Source organism: Atta cephalotes (assembly GCF_000143395.1).
Source record: "Atta cephalotes unplaced genomic scaffold scaffold00015, whole genome shotgun sequence".
NCBI classification, from domain to species: domain Eukaryota; kingdom Metazoa; phylum Arthropoda; class Insecta; order Hymenoptera; family Formicidae; genus Atta; species Atta cephalotes.
In genome coordinates, this window is record NW_012130079.1 from 2079892 (window position 1) to 2096958 (window position 17067).

The following is a 17067-nucleotide window of genomic DNA, read 5'->3' on the forward strand; positions in this document are numbered from 1 at the left end:
TTAGTTTGTTTAGTTATTTCTTTACTTTTCTTTACCTTTTACTTTTATTTAGTTTATTTAATTTACTTACTACTACGCTCTACTAACTAATATACGTACTCTCTCTCTCTCTCTCTCTCTCTCTCTCTCTCTCTCTCTCTCTCTCTCTCTTCTTGACTTTAAATTAATTTTAAAAAGTTAAAAAGTGCGCGTGATATTGATTGCAACATGAAATCTGCATCCCATTTCGATGATATGTGTATGTCTGCTCATATTCAATCATTCGTCTCTACTACGAAATTGATTTCCTAGAACGACTGCAAAGCAGATGCATATTGAATTAAATAACAGCAGTACTTTGCCAGCAGGAGATTTGGGAATGTGTTCACAGAATAGTATAATTAAATATTATTGTGATTAATCATTGCATCTATTATCAATTGTTTATAATTTTTATTCATTTTTTAGATTGTTATTGTGATATTGTGATTTATTTCTTGAAAATCCTCTTAAATCCTCTTTCTAAAAATGTCTTTTAAATTTTGAATGAATATAATTTTTAACGTTACTTGAAGATTGCGTTTTATATTCGTCAACAGCCAAACATCATCAGAATTTTTACACATTTGAGATTCATTGAAATTGAGCTTAATGTAGGAGCAATACTTCTCTAACATTCTAGCTTGAGAATTTTATTGTTAACTTGAAACAGTCTGAAAATGAGTATGCAAATCGACAAATAATTTCTTTTGAAGTAGGTCGTGCTTTATGCTCCATAGTTCACACAGAGAGAATTCATAGCGCATTGCATCTTGGAAATTCACTTCCACACTCGCGCGTAACATAATATAAATTATTTCTTTCTTCAATGGAAACAAATTATTCTATAGACCTTATCGTTATTTTTGTACACGAATTAAAATATTTGGTTGAATTAATTGGAATTCTATGGAATTAATTGGAAAATGAACGATCCAGACTTCTGGTCTACTAGATTTTTGATTAAATACTCTACTGAATGTTGATTATTTTAACTAAAATTTTAATAAATTTAATCAGAAATCTTATACATTTAACTAAAATTCTGGATTTCGTTCATTTTCTACCATAATTCAATCAAACATTTTTTTCTGTGTATATATTTATATCACTATTTTATATATCTTTTTACTTTTTCGCCACTTTCTTCGTGCGCCACAAGTTGAGGCACTTCACATAACGGGCGTATCTCTCATTCCGTAAAAGCAAAATTCTTTATAGGATGCTTATAAGAAGCTCGATGGCGTAAGAGCAAATGAACATATGTTATGTTGGGCAAAGAAAAAAAACGTACAATAAATTTACGAACGAAATATTTTGAACATGTCGCATGTGACTGTTACTCTTTGCCTCGCTTGTAAGATGTACTCTTATTTGTCTGAATCAGAGAAGTACTTTCACATGAGTAGACTTTTCGACACGGTGCATTTCTGGAAATTTGTCAGAGCGAAACTGAAAATGCGAAAGTAGCGACTCTTGAAGAAAATTTTTTAGTATTTGCATTAGTTCATATAACTTCAAGTCGGAGAATGATTATTTAGACGGCAGATTTATTTTGCTGTATATTTATTTAATTATTTTGCTCTCTGAATATTTTACTTGAAATATGGAGGACGAGTTTTAATCTTCGTACAGATATTTAATTATTAAAATATCACAGTTTTTTTAATTTAGGAAGATGGAACGTGGATTACTAGATTATGATAAATACGATTCTACTATAATATCTACGAAGGAATATTCTTAATCGTTAATATTTTTACGTTATTCACATTTCATATGTGATGTCTATGTTAAACGCGTTAAACAAATCAGTAAATTAAAAATCTTTTAGCTCACGTTTACACAAGGTTGCACAATTGCTGATTAATTTGCCTCGGTCGTCAGTCCTTTGATTATACACGCTACTAAATCGTCCCATGTTCCCGCAGAAAATTCGATTTCTGCCCTGAGCGATTATTTACGCTCGCACGCACGTGATATCTCCTCTCCCGGAAATTGCCTTTGTATTATTCATATTGTCCTTTATCTCGCAAACTTTTTTATATTATATATGAGTCTGATAGAAATATGATACTATTTCAAAATTATAGCTACCTTTCACATGATTTCTCTTTGGGGAAAGTGTTTTCTTATTTTGCGGAATGCTTATTTTATAGAACTGCTTTGCAATAATATATAAACCCTTGCTTGCAAAATTAAAGAGCATTATTTTTTGAATACGTACGAAGTGTTTCTGTGATATTTCTTTTAATCAAATTCTTTTTGGTAATTTTTTTTGAAAATATTTTACAATAATATTTAATTTAAAATTATTGAAATTATTTTTTTTTTGTTGTTTGTACAGAAAAGGGATAGCTCCTTTAAATTCTCTTCCTAGTTCCTTTCTTTCTTATATTTCTTACTATACAGAGAGATTATGTTTATTCTTATTTTAGAATAAATCGAGCGCAGTAATAATTTTTAGATATCTCTGGTTTTGAAATTTTATTGCATTTTCTGAGCAGTTACTGAACAGTTATATATTAACTCTGTTTAATGATTGAGAAGTAACTTAGGTGCTCAATCAAGATATATAATGCTTTACTTGCGGTTAGTGCGCACAAGTTGCATAAAATTTGAACTCATTTACTGAATCTGAACAATAAATCGATTACGTAATATTAATTAATAATAATCTATTAATACTAGACAATAGTTAAGCAGTTGTCCATGAAAATTCATATCTTTTCTAAGAAAACTATTTCATTCATTGAATTAAACTCTAAATTCTTGTCTAGTTTTTACGCAATACTGTTACAACTAATGAGAAATACAGTAATATTAGACAGTAACTAAATACGTACCTAGGAAAACTGCACACTACTTCTACCAGGATTTTTATTTGTTTAACTACGATACAATTACAGGAGTAATAAGGAATATTATTTCATCCCTTTCTGAAATCTTTGTACTTCTCAAATATTGATATGACATACCGTTTTCTCGCAGACTATATTATTATATAATTTTTAATATTTACCGTATGTCTTCGTTAATCCGTTACCTGTAATAATAATATTTTTCATGTTGCATGTTTTTTTCTCGGATGAAACCTATTGAAAAGGTCACTTTGCTCGTTCGACTTGGTTATACTTTGGCTTTGCGTACAGCGCGATGAAGCGTTTACAATAATATTATCGGAAATCGCGCTTCCATCAGCGCTTTGCCGATCAGTCTTACGAACAAAGAGCAAGTTGCAAAGGCGAATCGTTAAGTGCCATCGTTCAAGAGAAATTTTCTCTCGAATATACCTTACTTTTCCTATTCTTTCGCTAAGTGAAAATGCGCAAAGGATTGGAACCGTCACATATTACAACAAGATAGACTGGTTTATTTGATTACCATGAAAACACGCAGAGGCCGAGGAATATTTGATGAACTTTGAAGCCGCGAAAGAGAGTCTATATGAATAGCTCTACATTCCGAGATATGTACATTTTACCTAAATGCACAAACGATATTTGCAGCATCTTTCAGCACCCACGCATGTTCAAAAATGTACAATATGCAAGTACAATGAAAAAGTGTACATCTCCGCTTTTATTAATTGAAATGGAGTGAATGAATTCCGTCGCGTGGAATTGTAGATGTTTTGTATAAATGAAACATACGACACATTGTACAGTTCCTATCGATCGAATCGAATCATCGACCCATGAAATCTGCACTTCTGTGCAAAATTTGTACGCGCGGACTAGCATAATAATCGTGATGAAATTGAATGTGAAGTATTTATACGATATTCGCGTGTGTATATGTAAACGATTATTTACATAACAGCTGTTACATTTAGGTACTGTGGATTCAAAGAATGCCGCTGACAAAAAGATATTTTCAACATATTTTTAAATATTTGAATTAATGCTATTTATTGTTTTCAACAGAGATATTATTTATATCATATTTAAATTTTCTAATCGGAATAGAGTTTTTTATTTAATCACTTAATGCGTTTCATTCAGACAGAACGATAGACGATCGTTGTTTTATCGCGAAAACTTCTCGAACACTTCTGTGAATAAGCAATCACTGCACAAAAGTGCAATTTCTGCACTCGTCTGCCTAATAGGCATAGAAAATATAAATTCAGAGAAAATTCAAGTCTTATAGCGCATAATAAACCGATCTATCTCCTCAATCTCGCTGCAACTTTTTATCTTTCAATCTCGCGACTTTGCGAAATATTTCTTCATCCCCTATTCCAGTATGAATCGAGCGGAGATTAACAAAATAGAGGGTGAATAAGAGAAAAAAATGAGCTCGTCCTTGGCCTAGATATATACACACGTGTATTATAGATTTACTCGGGTATTAAATAAGCTATCGAAGAACTATTTACATATACGTGTACTTAGTAAGATTAAATACTATTAACTGTGAGAAATTGTCAAGAATGTCATTCTAGTACAGTATTCTTCCTTTACGATCTACATTACCAATCCATGACATAATGATTTTAATTGCTTCCATTCGTTAGGGAAAAGCTGCAGTTTCAAAACAGTAATATTAGAAGATCTAATAGCTATTAATTCCATCGTTAGTTACGCTTGTCAGTTACGCATAATTCTCAAAGGGAAAATGCGCATCGCATGTATTCCAATTGCATTATTCGCAGTATATGTAGATTAATTCAACGGTGATTGAAGGGAAATAGAGAAACATTTTGCAAATGAGAAAGAGGGGAGGGAGGGAATAAGAGATAAAGAGAAAGAGGAAAGAGCGAGTGTATGAGATTGGCCAAGAATAGTTTACGCAAATGGCTGAAAGAGTGTAGATGCAGTGTCCTTGGCCTGAGGCTCTGGCCTGCGTTTATCCTGGACAAATCGTGGAAGAATCGTTAAATATATTCCATCTATAAATCACTCGTCGTTTTATCCTACCATCGCTGATGTGTGGGAGTAGTGCCATGAGTGGGTGGGAAAATGATCATCAAAACGTTTTCACGCTTCGAATATAACTAGATTCAGGCAGCAAGTAGCCATCCTTCGCGTCGTCGACGGGCTGGACCCCATCTTCGTCGATCAATACACTTCCCCAATCAACTTTTCCTTTCCCTCGGAAAATCAGCGACTACGACGTAACCGCAACTCGATGAGCCTACCTCTACTGCCACTCTATTTCCTCTTGATTTGTTTTTGGCTTATTTGCCAAATTTCAGAGTAACTTGATCAAGTTGATGTTAGTCGATAGATAGATATCTCTCTGTCAATAGTATTAGATATATCTGTCTTAAATAAAATTGTAATTTCAATGTGTGATCGGAAAAAGGAAAGACTTTCCTTTATCATGAACTTTTTACGAAGGATGTGCGTATAGACGGTTCTCCTTGACTGGTATCTCAATGTACAATTTTGACATCTTTCAAGCACATACACGTTATTGATTTTCTTCGCCTACTCTTTCGTTCGATTATCAAGTATATTTCTGATTCTTTTGTGATTTCAAAAGTCGTGATTTCTCCGTAATGCCGGAGACAAAACTCCTCGCTCCCATTTTGCTGCAATGCAAAACAACATGGAGTGCAAGTTATGTTATCATAATAAATCTAGCAAAATATAAAAAACATTATATATGTAGTTAAAGTTTGTACCAATTAAAGTACAAATATTTTACTTAAAAAGAGAAACGTTTTGCTCTCTTGTATATTTTTAATTTTACCTATATTTACTATTATATATTTAGAAAATTCTAGCTTGAATCGCATCAGTTAAATCATAAGAAAAATTCACATTCGATTTTAATTCCGAGAAGCGAACACGAAATGCTTTATAATATCGGAATGTTTACTACAAGCATTCCTTTTATTTCTTTTTAAATCCTGTTTCAAATTAAAAGATTGCAGTCGCATATTGCAGTGATTTAGCTTTGTACTAATAAAATATTCCCTTTGGTTATACTGTTCAATTACTATTGATATTTTCTACAGAGTTTAAATATAATTATCTGTTAAAAGTCCTTTTACATAAACTCTGTATTGTTCCAGAATTTGTACTTTCTATGAGAACATTTTTGCTACAGCTTGTTCAATAAGACATATAATTTTTTACATTTTCATGTTAAAAATAAGCTGATTAAAATTGCAGTATTGTGAGCTTTATTCAAAGAAATCTACTATAATGCAGTGTAATGTATAAAATATTATTTGTAGCTATTATCACAAGAGAAATTTTAACAATGACTTCATCCATATTCGGCTTGATCCATATTCATTTTGTTCTCGTAATTACTTAGTAGCAATAATTTTTTGAACGCAATATTGTGATTGCAAATTTTCATTTCGCTAAATGGTGCTAAATAAAACACTTGTTTTCTCGAAAGAGGAAGCTCCTTTTCGCGAAAGAATTTTATGACTTTTTAACTAAGCTAGAATTAGTATCGATCTTCTTCTGTAACAGAGCATTCTTAGGTGTGAACTTTCTCAGGAGGAAATTAAACGGATCAGTCGTGCTACGATTAGCTGATTGTTGATGTGTCAGTTAAATTCCGACAGTAATCAGTTTCATAAATAATCCGGTGTATCGGCTAAGTCACGCAACGCATTTCAATAAGCTATCGATTTTGCTTTTAATATCGGCCGTCGGAAATTTACTTTTTCATTGACATAGAATTTAAAGTATAGTTCTAAAGTATCTTCTTTGCATTCTGCTTACCTAGATTAATTATGGTAGACTTGATCAATGATACTAAGAAAAAATTCGATGGCATATTTAAATCATTTAAATTTAAATTGACTACTAAACTCTTATGCGAAATCTATTATGGAAATTAGTATTTATTATCAGTGTCAATTTATATATTTCTTGTTTTATATGAAAAATTTTTGACGATAACTTACATTAGTATATTATGAATCAGATTTGTTTTTATAAATCTTACACAAATTTTATAGAAATGCAATAAAATGCTATATTAGATAGAGTTTTATATTTGCGAAAGACTATCACGCTTATCCAAATATAATTAATAATAATATTGTGTTCGTGGCAGTTTTATAGCCACTCTTTCTAACGAGATACGAGTGACCCGAGGATAATTAACTCACTCTCGGACCATTGAAGTTTCACAGCTCGCTTGATCTGCCTGAAGCACAACAAGGTCCGGGTCATCGACACACACTCGGAAGTGTGTGTCTGCGAACATACTTCTTCCAGACCGATGGAGACTCGTCGGGTTTCAGACGTAAGGGATGCTCGTAATAATTGAAATGCGAGAGCGAGAATCATTGCAACCGCTGCTGGTTGTCTACCCCAAAGACGCCATGCCGAACTCTTTCCGTTTGCGAAATCATTGTCGAAGAACAGTGAATATATGTATCTCCTATTACTTTCGTGTTTTATTCATTTTTCACAGTGACGCCGCAGATAATTTTTCGCTTGACTTATAGCGGAGATTTGACCGACGATAAATCGACAAAGTATGTGAGAATGAAAGCGAGCTCGTAGCGATAAAGTCGGAAACGGATGTTCAAATATGAAGTCTATTTTTATGGATATGATCTTGTTGGTTCATCAATTAAATTGTTTCAAGATGGAAACAAAGAATCGTACGCGCAATTCACACCTCTTATTCTTCATCATCTTCTATTAACCATGAGTCTCTTCGTAAACGCGGGTATCTAGATTAACTGGAAAGAACAAGTCAGATCCTTTTTTCGAATAGATTGCCTGCATGAATTTTTGCTTGGCACGATGGAATTTTTTCTTTTGCTTCTTCTCAGATTATTCTTCAAACAAGGATGCCAGAAATTTTAGAAATTCTTTACTCGTAATGGATCCTTGAACAAATTCAATTTCAAAAGATTAATATTAAGAACACACATAAATTCGGCTGTTACGTAAGATCGATTTTACAACCACGATATAATAATTGCGACAAATATAATTTTAATTATCTAATTATCTAATATGATTGAATATCACAAGATATTATAAATAATTTTTTAAGAATCAAATTTTTCTTGAAAAATGCATTTAGTGCTATTTTTATTTAAATAGTATTTTTTAAATAATATAATAAGTACAAACTTTTCATTATATCTGACAACATTCAACATCATCATACAACATTTATAATATAGTAACTTAATATAAAGTAGCAGGAAAAAGTGCAGAAAATGAAAAGTGAATTTTATATTTTAAGATTAATTTTCTCTCTAAGAATATATTGGGGACGCAAACGCAAGTGATAGAAAAGCAAGGTCACAATTTAATTAAGCGCCGCTTGGTATGTCATATAATTGAAAACTCTCGACTGTAGTTGTAATTTCATAGATTGCTCTTACCATTTTGACAGCAAACGAATGCGATTATCGCCTCAATGCTTTCCAATTTCACGGATATTTTTCCAATAAATGTCGATAGTTTAGTATATGCCGCTATATTTATTTGACAAGTGTGTATGCTTTGGCAGGTTATCTTTGTAGATCCATTATATCTTGTTTATATTGTTATCATTAGTATGTATTCTTATTAGATACAAGAGATATCCATACTTGATAGCTATATGTGCGTAAAACATTATAGGTCTTGTGTTATATCACATAGCAAAATTGTTATCATCTTAATGGGTCGAAGGAGCATTATATCGCGGTAACTTCCTTTATAATTGTTCTTAGTCACCACTATCTTCCGACATATTACACAATTATCGACGTCATCAACCTGGAATATACCGGACAAGAGACTATGACATAAGGATTATACCATTAATATCACAAAGGAGTCTCATTATTATATATGCGACCTTTCTAAGCTCAAGCATGAGAATTATATAAAACGTTCAGATAGCATTTATATTGTTAAAGCTACGGATATATAATGATTACATTTGTATTCTCTTTCTATGGTATTATACTTGATGTAATAAAATAATATTTTTAGTTTTTATCAGCATTTAAATTGAATATTAATAGCAAATCAGATACTAAAATCCGGAATTTCGGTTATCGACTAAAAATGACTATAGAATAAAATAAACATAAATGTGTAACACATTCTACATTTCAATGTCCAATTACGAGAGAGTTTATCACATAAAACTCTAGATATACCAAAGCAACACAAAAGTCCTCCATTTTTGATAATAACTGTATTATATACTAGACGCTTATTGGACAGTGGATACTATCGAAAGCCAATAGAAAAGTTGTTGGCATTTCGGCTTAGACAAAAGAATTACGCAACTTTAGGATATCTAGAACTTTAATACTGCAGCGCTATCAGAGCTATTAGCGTACATAAAAACAATTTTTTACCCACGCGAGAAAAATGTATATATGGAACTTAAAACTAAATTTTTGTTATAAAAAATCTTTTTCATAAAACAAATTTAATTTATCATCATTTTATGGACTAGGACCAGTAAAATATACTAGCAACCGACCGAAGAAAATACTGGCTAGGCCGGTTCATTATCGGTGAGTTGGCAAACTCTAATCATTGATATCTTATCAAAGCATTGCACGCAAGTCCTACAAGTTACTGTGAAGTTAATAAAGTCAAAACGACGAAAATGTCAGTTTTTCGCGGGTGGCTCTTTGTGACGGTTTTTGGTAAAATGAGATGTGTTCTTACTAATGACATGTAAGACAAGATTTCTCGTCACATCTATATCGGAGTTCTGTCATGGGAAAGTTTGTCAAGTGACATCGTTATTGGCTGAGCAAACTCTTTTGTAACTTTTCGTTGGACAGTGGCAACATCGACGAATTTTCTCGTTGCTACTGAAATCCATTCTGTTTTATGAAAAAAAACGAGATAGATCTTGTTAACAAACATATATCGTATATCTGCTCCGCAGTTACAGTATTTTGATCACTATGAATTTCGTTGGTCAACTAACCAAGCTCCTGAGGGATTTTTCTTTAAGTGTTTGTATTTGACAATAGTTAGTTTATTTTTTATTGCACGGCCAGTCTCGAGGGTCATTTAAAATAAAAAAAGAAGTATAAAATGTTTACTTAACACCTGAGATACTGCCTTATCTTCTGATATATATATTTCTAATTCAAATTCAAGAATAACAAGAACTCTAAGAATATATGAAAGGGAAAAGACTGATCTTATTCGAAGATAATTTTTTTCTTTCTAAAAATTGAAAGTTTATTAGTTCTTTATTACTCTTGGCTATGTACCAACATCTGCAAGACTAAAATTGCTTCGAAACCCTCACGTACGGTGCACTTCATGATTTCCATACGACAAATTATCTCAGCGTGACAAGGACGGTTATGATATTTGACATTTGTTTAGCAATCCTTAGATATCTCGGTAGAAGTTAAACCTGCTGCGTAATCTAGACTCCTAGACTCCTAGATTCCTACCAATTATCCGATGTACCTGTATCTTGCGAAGCTGGAAGCTGTTATTAAGCTGTTGTATAGTGCACTGTTGTACTAAGCCACGTGTATTTTACGCTGATTCGTTCCCTTTAATGGCCTCCTGCTCGCAGCGGATCGGATGGAGATAGGCAGGCATGAAGCTGCACGAATTGAAGTGCTTCAATCCGTTTGATTAAATCGCCTTTGGTTTGCGAAGGCAACCGAGTTATACAGAGGCAATTTCTACATATCCTGGCCTCTATGCTAAAGACGGGCCTTCCTAAATTTTCTCGAGCAGCTACGTGCGAATGTTCAAATATACTTCAAAAGACGTGACGTCGTTTTATCACAGCGTTACAGTTGTTGCGGAGTACAAAATAAAAAAAATGTGTGTCCCATTTTATAGCTACGCGACTTCTTACGTTTCTATAGCTCATATAAAACAGCCCACTGCATGATTCCTTTTGAGAGTTTTCTTCGTCAAAAACCTTAAATCTTTATTACTCGTTATTCCTTTCTCGTAAATTTCAGAAAAATATCACGTTTTCGATATCTAAAAAAATTAGCTTGTGTCTTTGTAGAATTATATCTAAATGGATTATTTATTACTTTTGATTAAGAACATATTACATAAGTATATTCCATCAGAAATTTTTAAACGATTTATATGAACGTATAAAAATTAAAATTCGAGATTGAATAATGTAATGGCCGTCTCGAATAAAATCTCTGCGAATTAAATTAGCGGATAAACGTCATTACAATTTTCTATAAAACTATCTCAAAAATATTTTAGATTACGACGAAATCACGTTAATATGTTAGTATGTATGGTGAAGTACGCTATGACATTACAGTTTGAAATGCTTGCGACCAAGACCAGCCGACCTTTTGCACGAGTTGAGCTATAAGAAAAGGTGAATCGTTTTCTATTTTATTGAAAGTGTAAATGTCACTGTAACTTGCTGTCGACGCATTAGGCGATCAAACGGCAATCTATTTACGAGGCGCGATTTAAACGACAAAGTATATTGCGTCGCGCATTTCTTCAATATGTCGTATATAATGTAGTGTCCGCTTTTCTCGCGGACATTATTTTATTTTTTATCTCATAAATGATGAGATAAAATATCGTTTGTTAGTTAATATTCGTTAGCCGCATGGTAGGACATAAAATGGGATGTGCAAGAAAAGGGGCATCCACTTTTTTTTAAACTTGATATACACTATGTGATTTTAATTCCAAACTATGGGTTTAAAAGAAAAAAAAACTGTTACTGCGTTTAGTTAAAACGTACGTGAAAAATATACATACATATATATACATTGTTGCGACTTAGATTTAGGGATGTATTACAAGTATTTTATTAACAATATGAAAAACTTAGGGAAAAAATTACAAATTTTTCTATATTGTATTTAAAAGTACAAACGTATTGTATTTAAAAATACAAAAAGTTTTACGACGCGATTTAAAACTCGGATCAAAAATTATTTCTATAAGAAGTAGACATGATTTTAAAAAATAATTACGACAAAATGAGAAAATTTTCGTTCAAACTATAAAATTGTATAATTGTTAAATAAATTCAAGTCACTTTTAGGCAGAGATTATACATTGTATCTTAATCGTGTCATTTATTTTTTAAAGGCGATATTAAATACGATTTAGAATATTGAATAACACGATTAAAGATAAATACATGGTTTTACAAACCAGATTTCTCTCGCTTCTCTACAGTGCATTGTAACAGTTTTACATCGAACATCGGGAATACTAGAGATGGAACAAAGCCAAAGTTACATACGGTGATAATATAATATAATATTTAACATCAGATATCTCGTAATATTTTGCTTCGGAAAAGCGATTTGCACCGGTCGCTCCTATCACTACCGTCATACGTCTATTTCCTTTTCTCATCGGATCGTGATAAATGGCTAAATCAGAATCATTCTCTGCAAAGGAGACTCATGAGAAATCCACCTGTATTCAAGTTAGAACAACCAACTGCTTGCATGTTGATTCGATATCACGTGATTCTTGTGGCTGTTTGTTTAACGTAATAGCGTAATTAAGATTTTTTTTTAGTTTATATATATGTATGTATAATATTTTTCACTAACTTCTAACACTTGGTATTAATTCTTAAATGGCATACAATATATATTCATATTCACGTCGTTTCTTAAAACTTTTTTAAATTAAATAGCATCTTTAATAGTTCAAATCGAGCAATCTCTGATTTTTTCGCATTTCCTAACAAGTAGCTTATCAAAATTAAGTTAATTAAATAGCTTGAAGTTTTTATTTAATTAATTTTTTAAAAGATGATAATAGCATCTTTCTTATTTGAAAGAAAAATAGTTATAGAACACCGGTTTATTTTTATGTAATAGTTACGACCTACTTTAACGGTGTTTTTTTTCATGTTGAGTTGACTGCGAAGGCACACTCTCTCTCTCTCTCTCTCTCTCACGAATGTCTCATTTATTCTCATTTTACTTTTCCTGTTCTGCCACTAGTTTCTACGAAGGCACTGGCTGGTGCGAAGAGCCTCGGTGGATTCTTATACAGCGCTGTGAACAAGGCCGGAAAGACCGTGGTGGAGGCCAGCGTGAAAATCAAGAAGACCGTCGAAGAGAATGTGAGTTTTTTTCCATTGTCATTATAATCCTGTAAACGCACCGATCGATTTGACTTTAATGACTCTTGTTACCATTATCGTTATCGCGATTTTAATCAGGTAATGAGATATCCTTGAGATTTAAGATCTCCTTCGAGATACAATTTAGTATCAATCACTTTTAATAGTGATACATTAATTACGAATAATTTACTATAAATTTTATTCAAAGATAATACAACGTAGATGCAACAACTGGTCTATTATTATTAACCTATTTATATTAAACCTACATTCATTTGTAACGATTGTAAATTAATGTGTTAGTCATATACTTCTAGGAATTGATCGATAAGTGTTTTGCTGTAGTTTTTACTTCGAACTACTTCTTTTTTACTATAATACTATACTGTAGAGTTATTTATGCGCGCTCGTTTCGTACTGTTACGTGCACAAGCAAATTGATAACAGTTTTAATATTCTTGCCGCGTATTATTCGATGTTTTCGTGCATCGAAGCATGTGAAATTTTTACATTGTGCATTTGCCGCTCGTGCCACCATCCTACGTGAGTATGGATAAATTTGAAGTATAACAAAGAATACTAGATAGAAAAGCAAACTTATTTTGCGAATGTTTTCCCGTGGATGTAAAAAAAAAACGTATTTACGCAAATATTTTCTTTTTGCTTTTCTACTCTTCGGAAATTCGTGAATAGTTTTTTTTTCTTCTTTTATTGGCATTGCGCTTTGTCGTTGTCGATATCGGCTCGTAGGATTTATTTTTTCATAATGGTACGGACTGATACATGGGTATGTATTCAATCCGTAAATACAATGACCTATGAGAATTCAGTAAATACATAAATGACAGCAGTTATTCCGCATACATGTTGTATAATCGCATTTATATTTCGGAAATTAAAGCAACTTTCCCAAATTCTTACAATCAACTGACTTGTCTTATCATGAATTTAAACTTGCAATATCGAAAATTTAATGCTCAGTATATAGGTAAATCAATAAGTAACTTTAATTTTGCCCTTCGAAATCAAGACATCATGGTTACTTATTGACCTAAGTATATATATGATAAATTCAATAAAGTTCAAGTTGACATCTTGGAATAATAATTCTTGGAATAAAATTCTCATAGAATTGACTCTAGAGAGAAAACAATGCATGCAATACCTAATGAATACATCGCTACTTCTGTAATCGCTTTAAAAATCAACATGTCAAGTTCTTATGTTATCTATACTTAAACGGCTGTCGCCGACCGTGGAAACTCGTATCGATCAGAAAGCCTGCTGTCGTTGTATTTGTGCATACATTTTGTACGTATTTGCCAAACAAGAAATGTTGATTTTGACGAACTCTCATGTACGATAAATTAAAAATGCACGAATGGGCGAAATTTATTCCGCGTCCGTTCTTTTTCGAAATTGTGCAGACCCGCTAACATGAACCCACGATGCATCCAGCCGAAGAAACCACTTTTGCGTTTATACTCTCTGGTTATTGTGAATGGCTATTGGAGGTTTTTTGCTCATTCGTCTCTTGTATTTTTTTTCGACTATTGGACGATACAAGTTCGGGATAGCCTAAAACGGCGTGCGAAATATAGGTCTTTAAAGCGCACCGCTATTCACACTGCGATTTTCACACAATAGATTTATCTATCACGGTGTACATTGCTTCGAAAAAATCAATCATGGATTCGTTAAATGATTTCTCTTTATAATAGATTAATTCACATCTGACATTTATAATGACTTCTATACAGAGAGAATAACTGAATTAATAATTACAAATTAATAGTAATTGATTATAAAATAATAATAATTTGTATAATTTCGATATATAAGGGAATCTGTTAATTATTGTATTTACCTTAACAGTACCTATATTTTAGAAATTAATGAGATCAAAACTTTTTATGATGAAAATAATCGCAATAATTTATATATACGATTAAAGTGGATTGATTAGTATTACATTACTAAATTTAGTTTATTTACTAAGATTAGTTTACTAAAGTTTATTTTTTATCTTTTTATTATTTTTTGTTTGTAGTTCAGATGTAAAAGCCAATATATTTGAGCTGAAAGTTATTAAAAATGATAGATTGATATGTAGTACAGATACAATTATGAATAACTCTATACGATATCATTGGTCCACTTCGATTGTTTATCTCGAAATTTATTGCGAATTTGACATTTCCGTAATTGCGAATTTTCAACTTCCATTAATCTTCAGAAAAATATATATATTCCACTCCTTAGTGGCCTTCGTCAAGTTAATGTTTTTTTTATATTTATACGTTTGATAAATAAACAGTTTTAATAAATAATATGACAATAAAAGGAACGAAGAACTATCGAACAGAGTCGCAGTTTTCTCGGCTTCCTGTACCGGGTACATTTTCTAACGGCAGTGATTTACCATTGTTGCAACTACTTGCACGTTCTCTGGTACTCACATGCACGTGACGTGTAATTTCTCAAGAGATCGCGGTGCACCATGCGTACGCAGCATCCACTTGTCCCGTGATGGTTTTCGATTATGATTTGTACACCAGGGATACCTAATATCGTTTGATTAGTTTGATGTTTGTCGATGCATCGTTAATATAAATTGCAACAATTCATGTAAAATGAAACAGACTTTTTAAAAGTACAAAATTTAAAGATAGGATTGTACATCGTAATAACGTTTATTTTTTTTTCAAATCTTTTTTTCTTTATATTATTTTTAAATATAACGTATATATTATTTATGAAAATAATGGAATTAATTTAATTATAACATTTATAATTATTGCGAATAGCAACATCATAATGACAATAGTTAGTAGTTTTAATGATGTATCACATCAAGCTTACAATTTTGCCCCCTTAAACTTTGGCTTTAATTTCAATTATATAAATTTAAATTACACACAAGTGTATGAAGAGAGCATAAATTTCCGCGTATAATAAATTCATTCGACGCTGTTATCAAGTACTGTCGAGCATGTATTATAACCAACGTTAGGTTGGATGTCCTTTGAATAGATATTATCACGTGATAGTATCATCGGCAAACAAAATGACATGAGACCTCATCGAACGTACAAGCATCTGTGTTCAGAAATACGGAATTACAGGAACGCTGTAATGTATATCAAAATCGCACGCGTGTATGCTTTTTACGTTTGTATGTCATTGATTACAATCGATAACATTGATAGGAAATTTCGTTTTATCATATACCTTATTATCATTCAATCGATTCGTTTTACAGATATTATTTGGCTGAGGTAATAATTTATTTATATAAAATTATTTTGTTTATTCAAAATCAAGTTCAAAATTACTAAAGTAAACGTATGTAATAATGCATCCATTTGCGTTTTCGTTCGTTTTTTACTTCAGTTACATCTAGAAATTTATTTTTTAGATTAAAAATGAACAAATCGCGTATCTTGCAGATTTTCTCTGTAGACGTATAGTCCCAAGTCGATACTGTTATTAATATCTTCCGGAAAAGACGGTTATACTCATCGACCTATTTTCTATTATACGTTAAAGCGGGACAATTCTATTGCTCCTTTTATTTTCATAAATGCTCCATTGCGTTTTATAAAATCGCGAATGCACTGAATTTGTTATTCTTTATAGATTTTCAAAGCTGACAATGACAGTGATGTTTTGAAACATATGTCGCTGAAGATATGATCACGCCAATACGCGACAAGATTCTATGCTTTCGTTCATTATCGTGTATTTCATTATTGAATTATGTAGACAGCGATGGTATAGGGTTGCTGTTGTTATAATGATGTGTTGTAATTTTATCCCGTAGCTGAATACGAAGCAATTTATCCGTAACTTTACGTTATCAACTTAGTTTTAAATTGTACAGATTTCAAACAGGTTTATTTAATCAGCAATTTATATTACGTTCACGATTCATATGTTCTGTGTTTATTTTTTGTTCTTCAATTTCGCTTTATTGTTATTACGGAACAAAAATCTTTCACACACGCACGCGCACACACACACACACACACACACACG

General features: G+C 32.0%; 1 protein-coding gene across 1 annotated transcript in view; it reads left to right on the forward strand.

Moving 5' to 3' along the window:
* Nucleotides 1-17067, forward strand: part of LOC105617992 (synapse-associated protein of 47 kDa) — a 67356-nt gene that overhangs the window by 6695 nt on the left and 43594 nt on the right. Inside the window, exon 4 of the mRNA XM_012199529.1 lies at nt 12905-13026. Coding sequence (XP_012054919.1) covers nt 12905-13026 — 122 coding nt within the window. The remainder of the gene's footprint in view (nt 1-12904; nt 13027-17067) is intronic.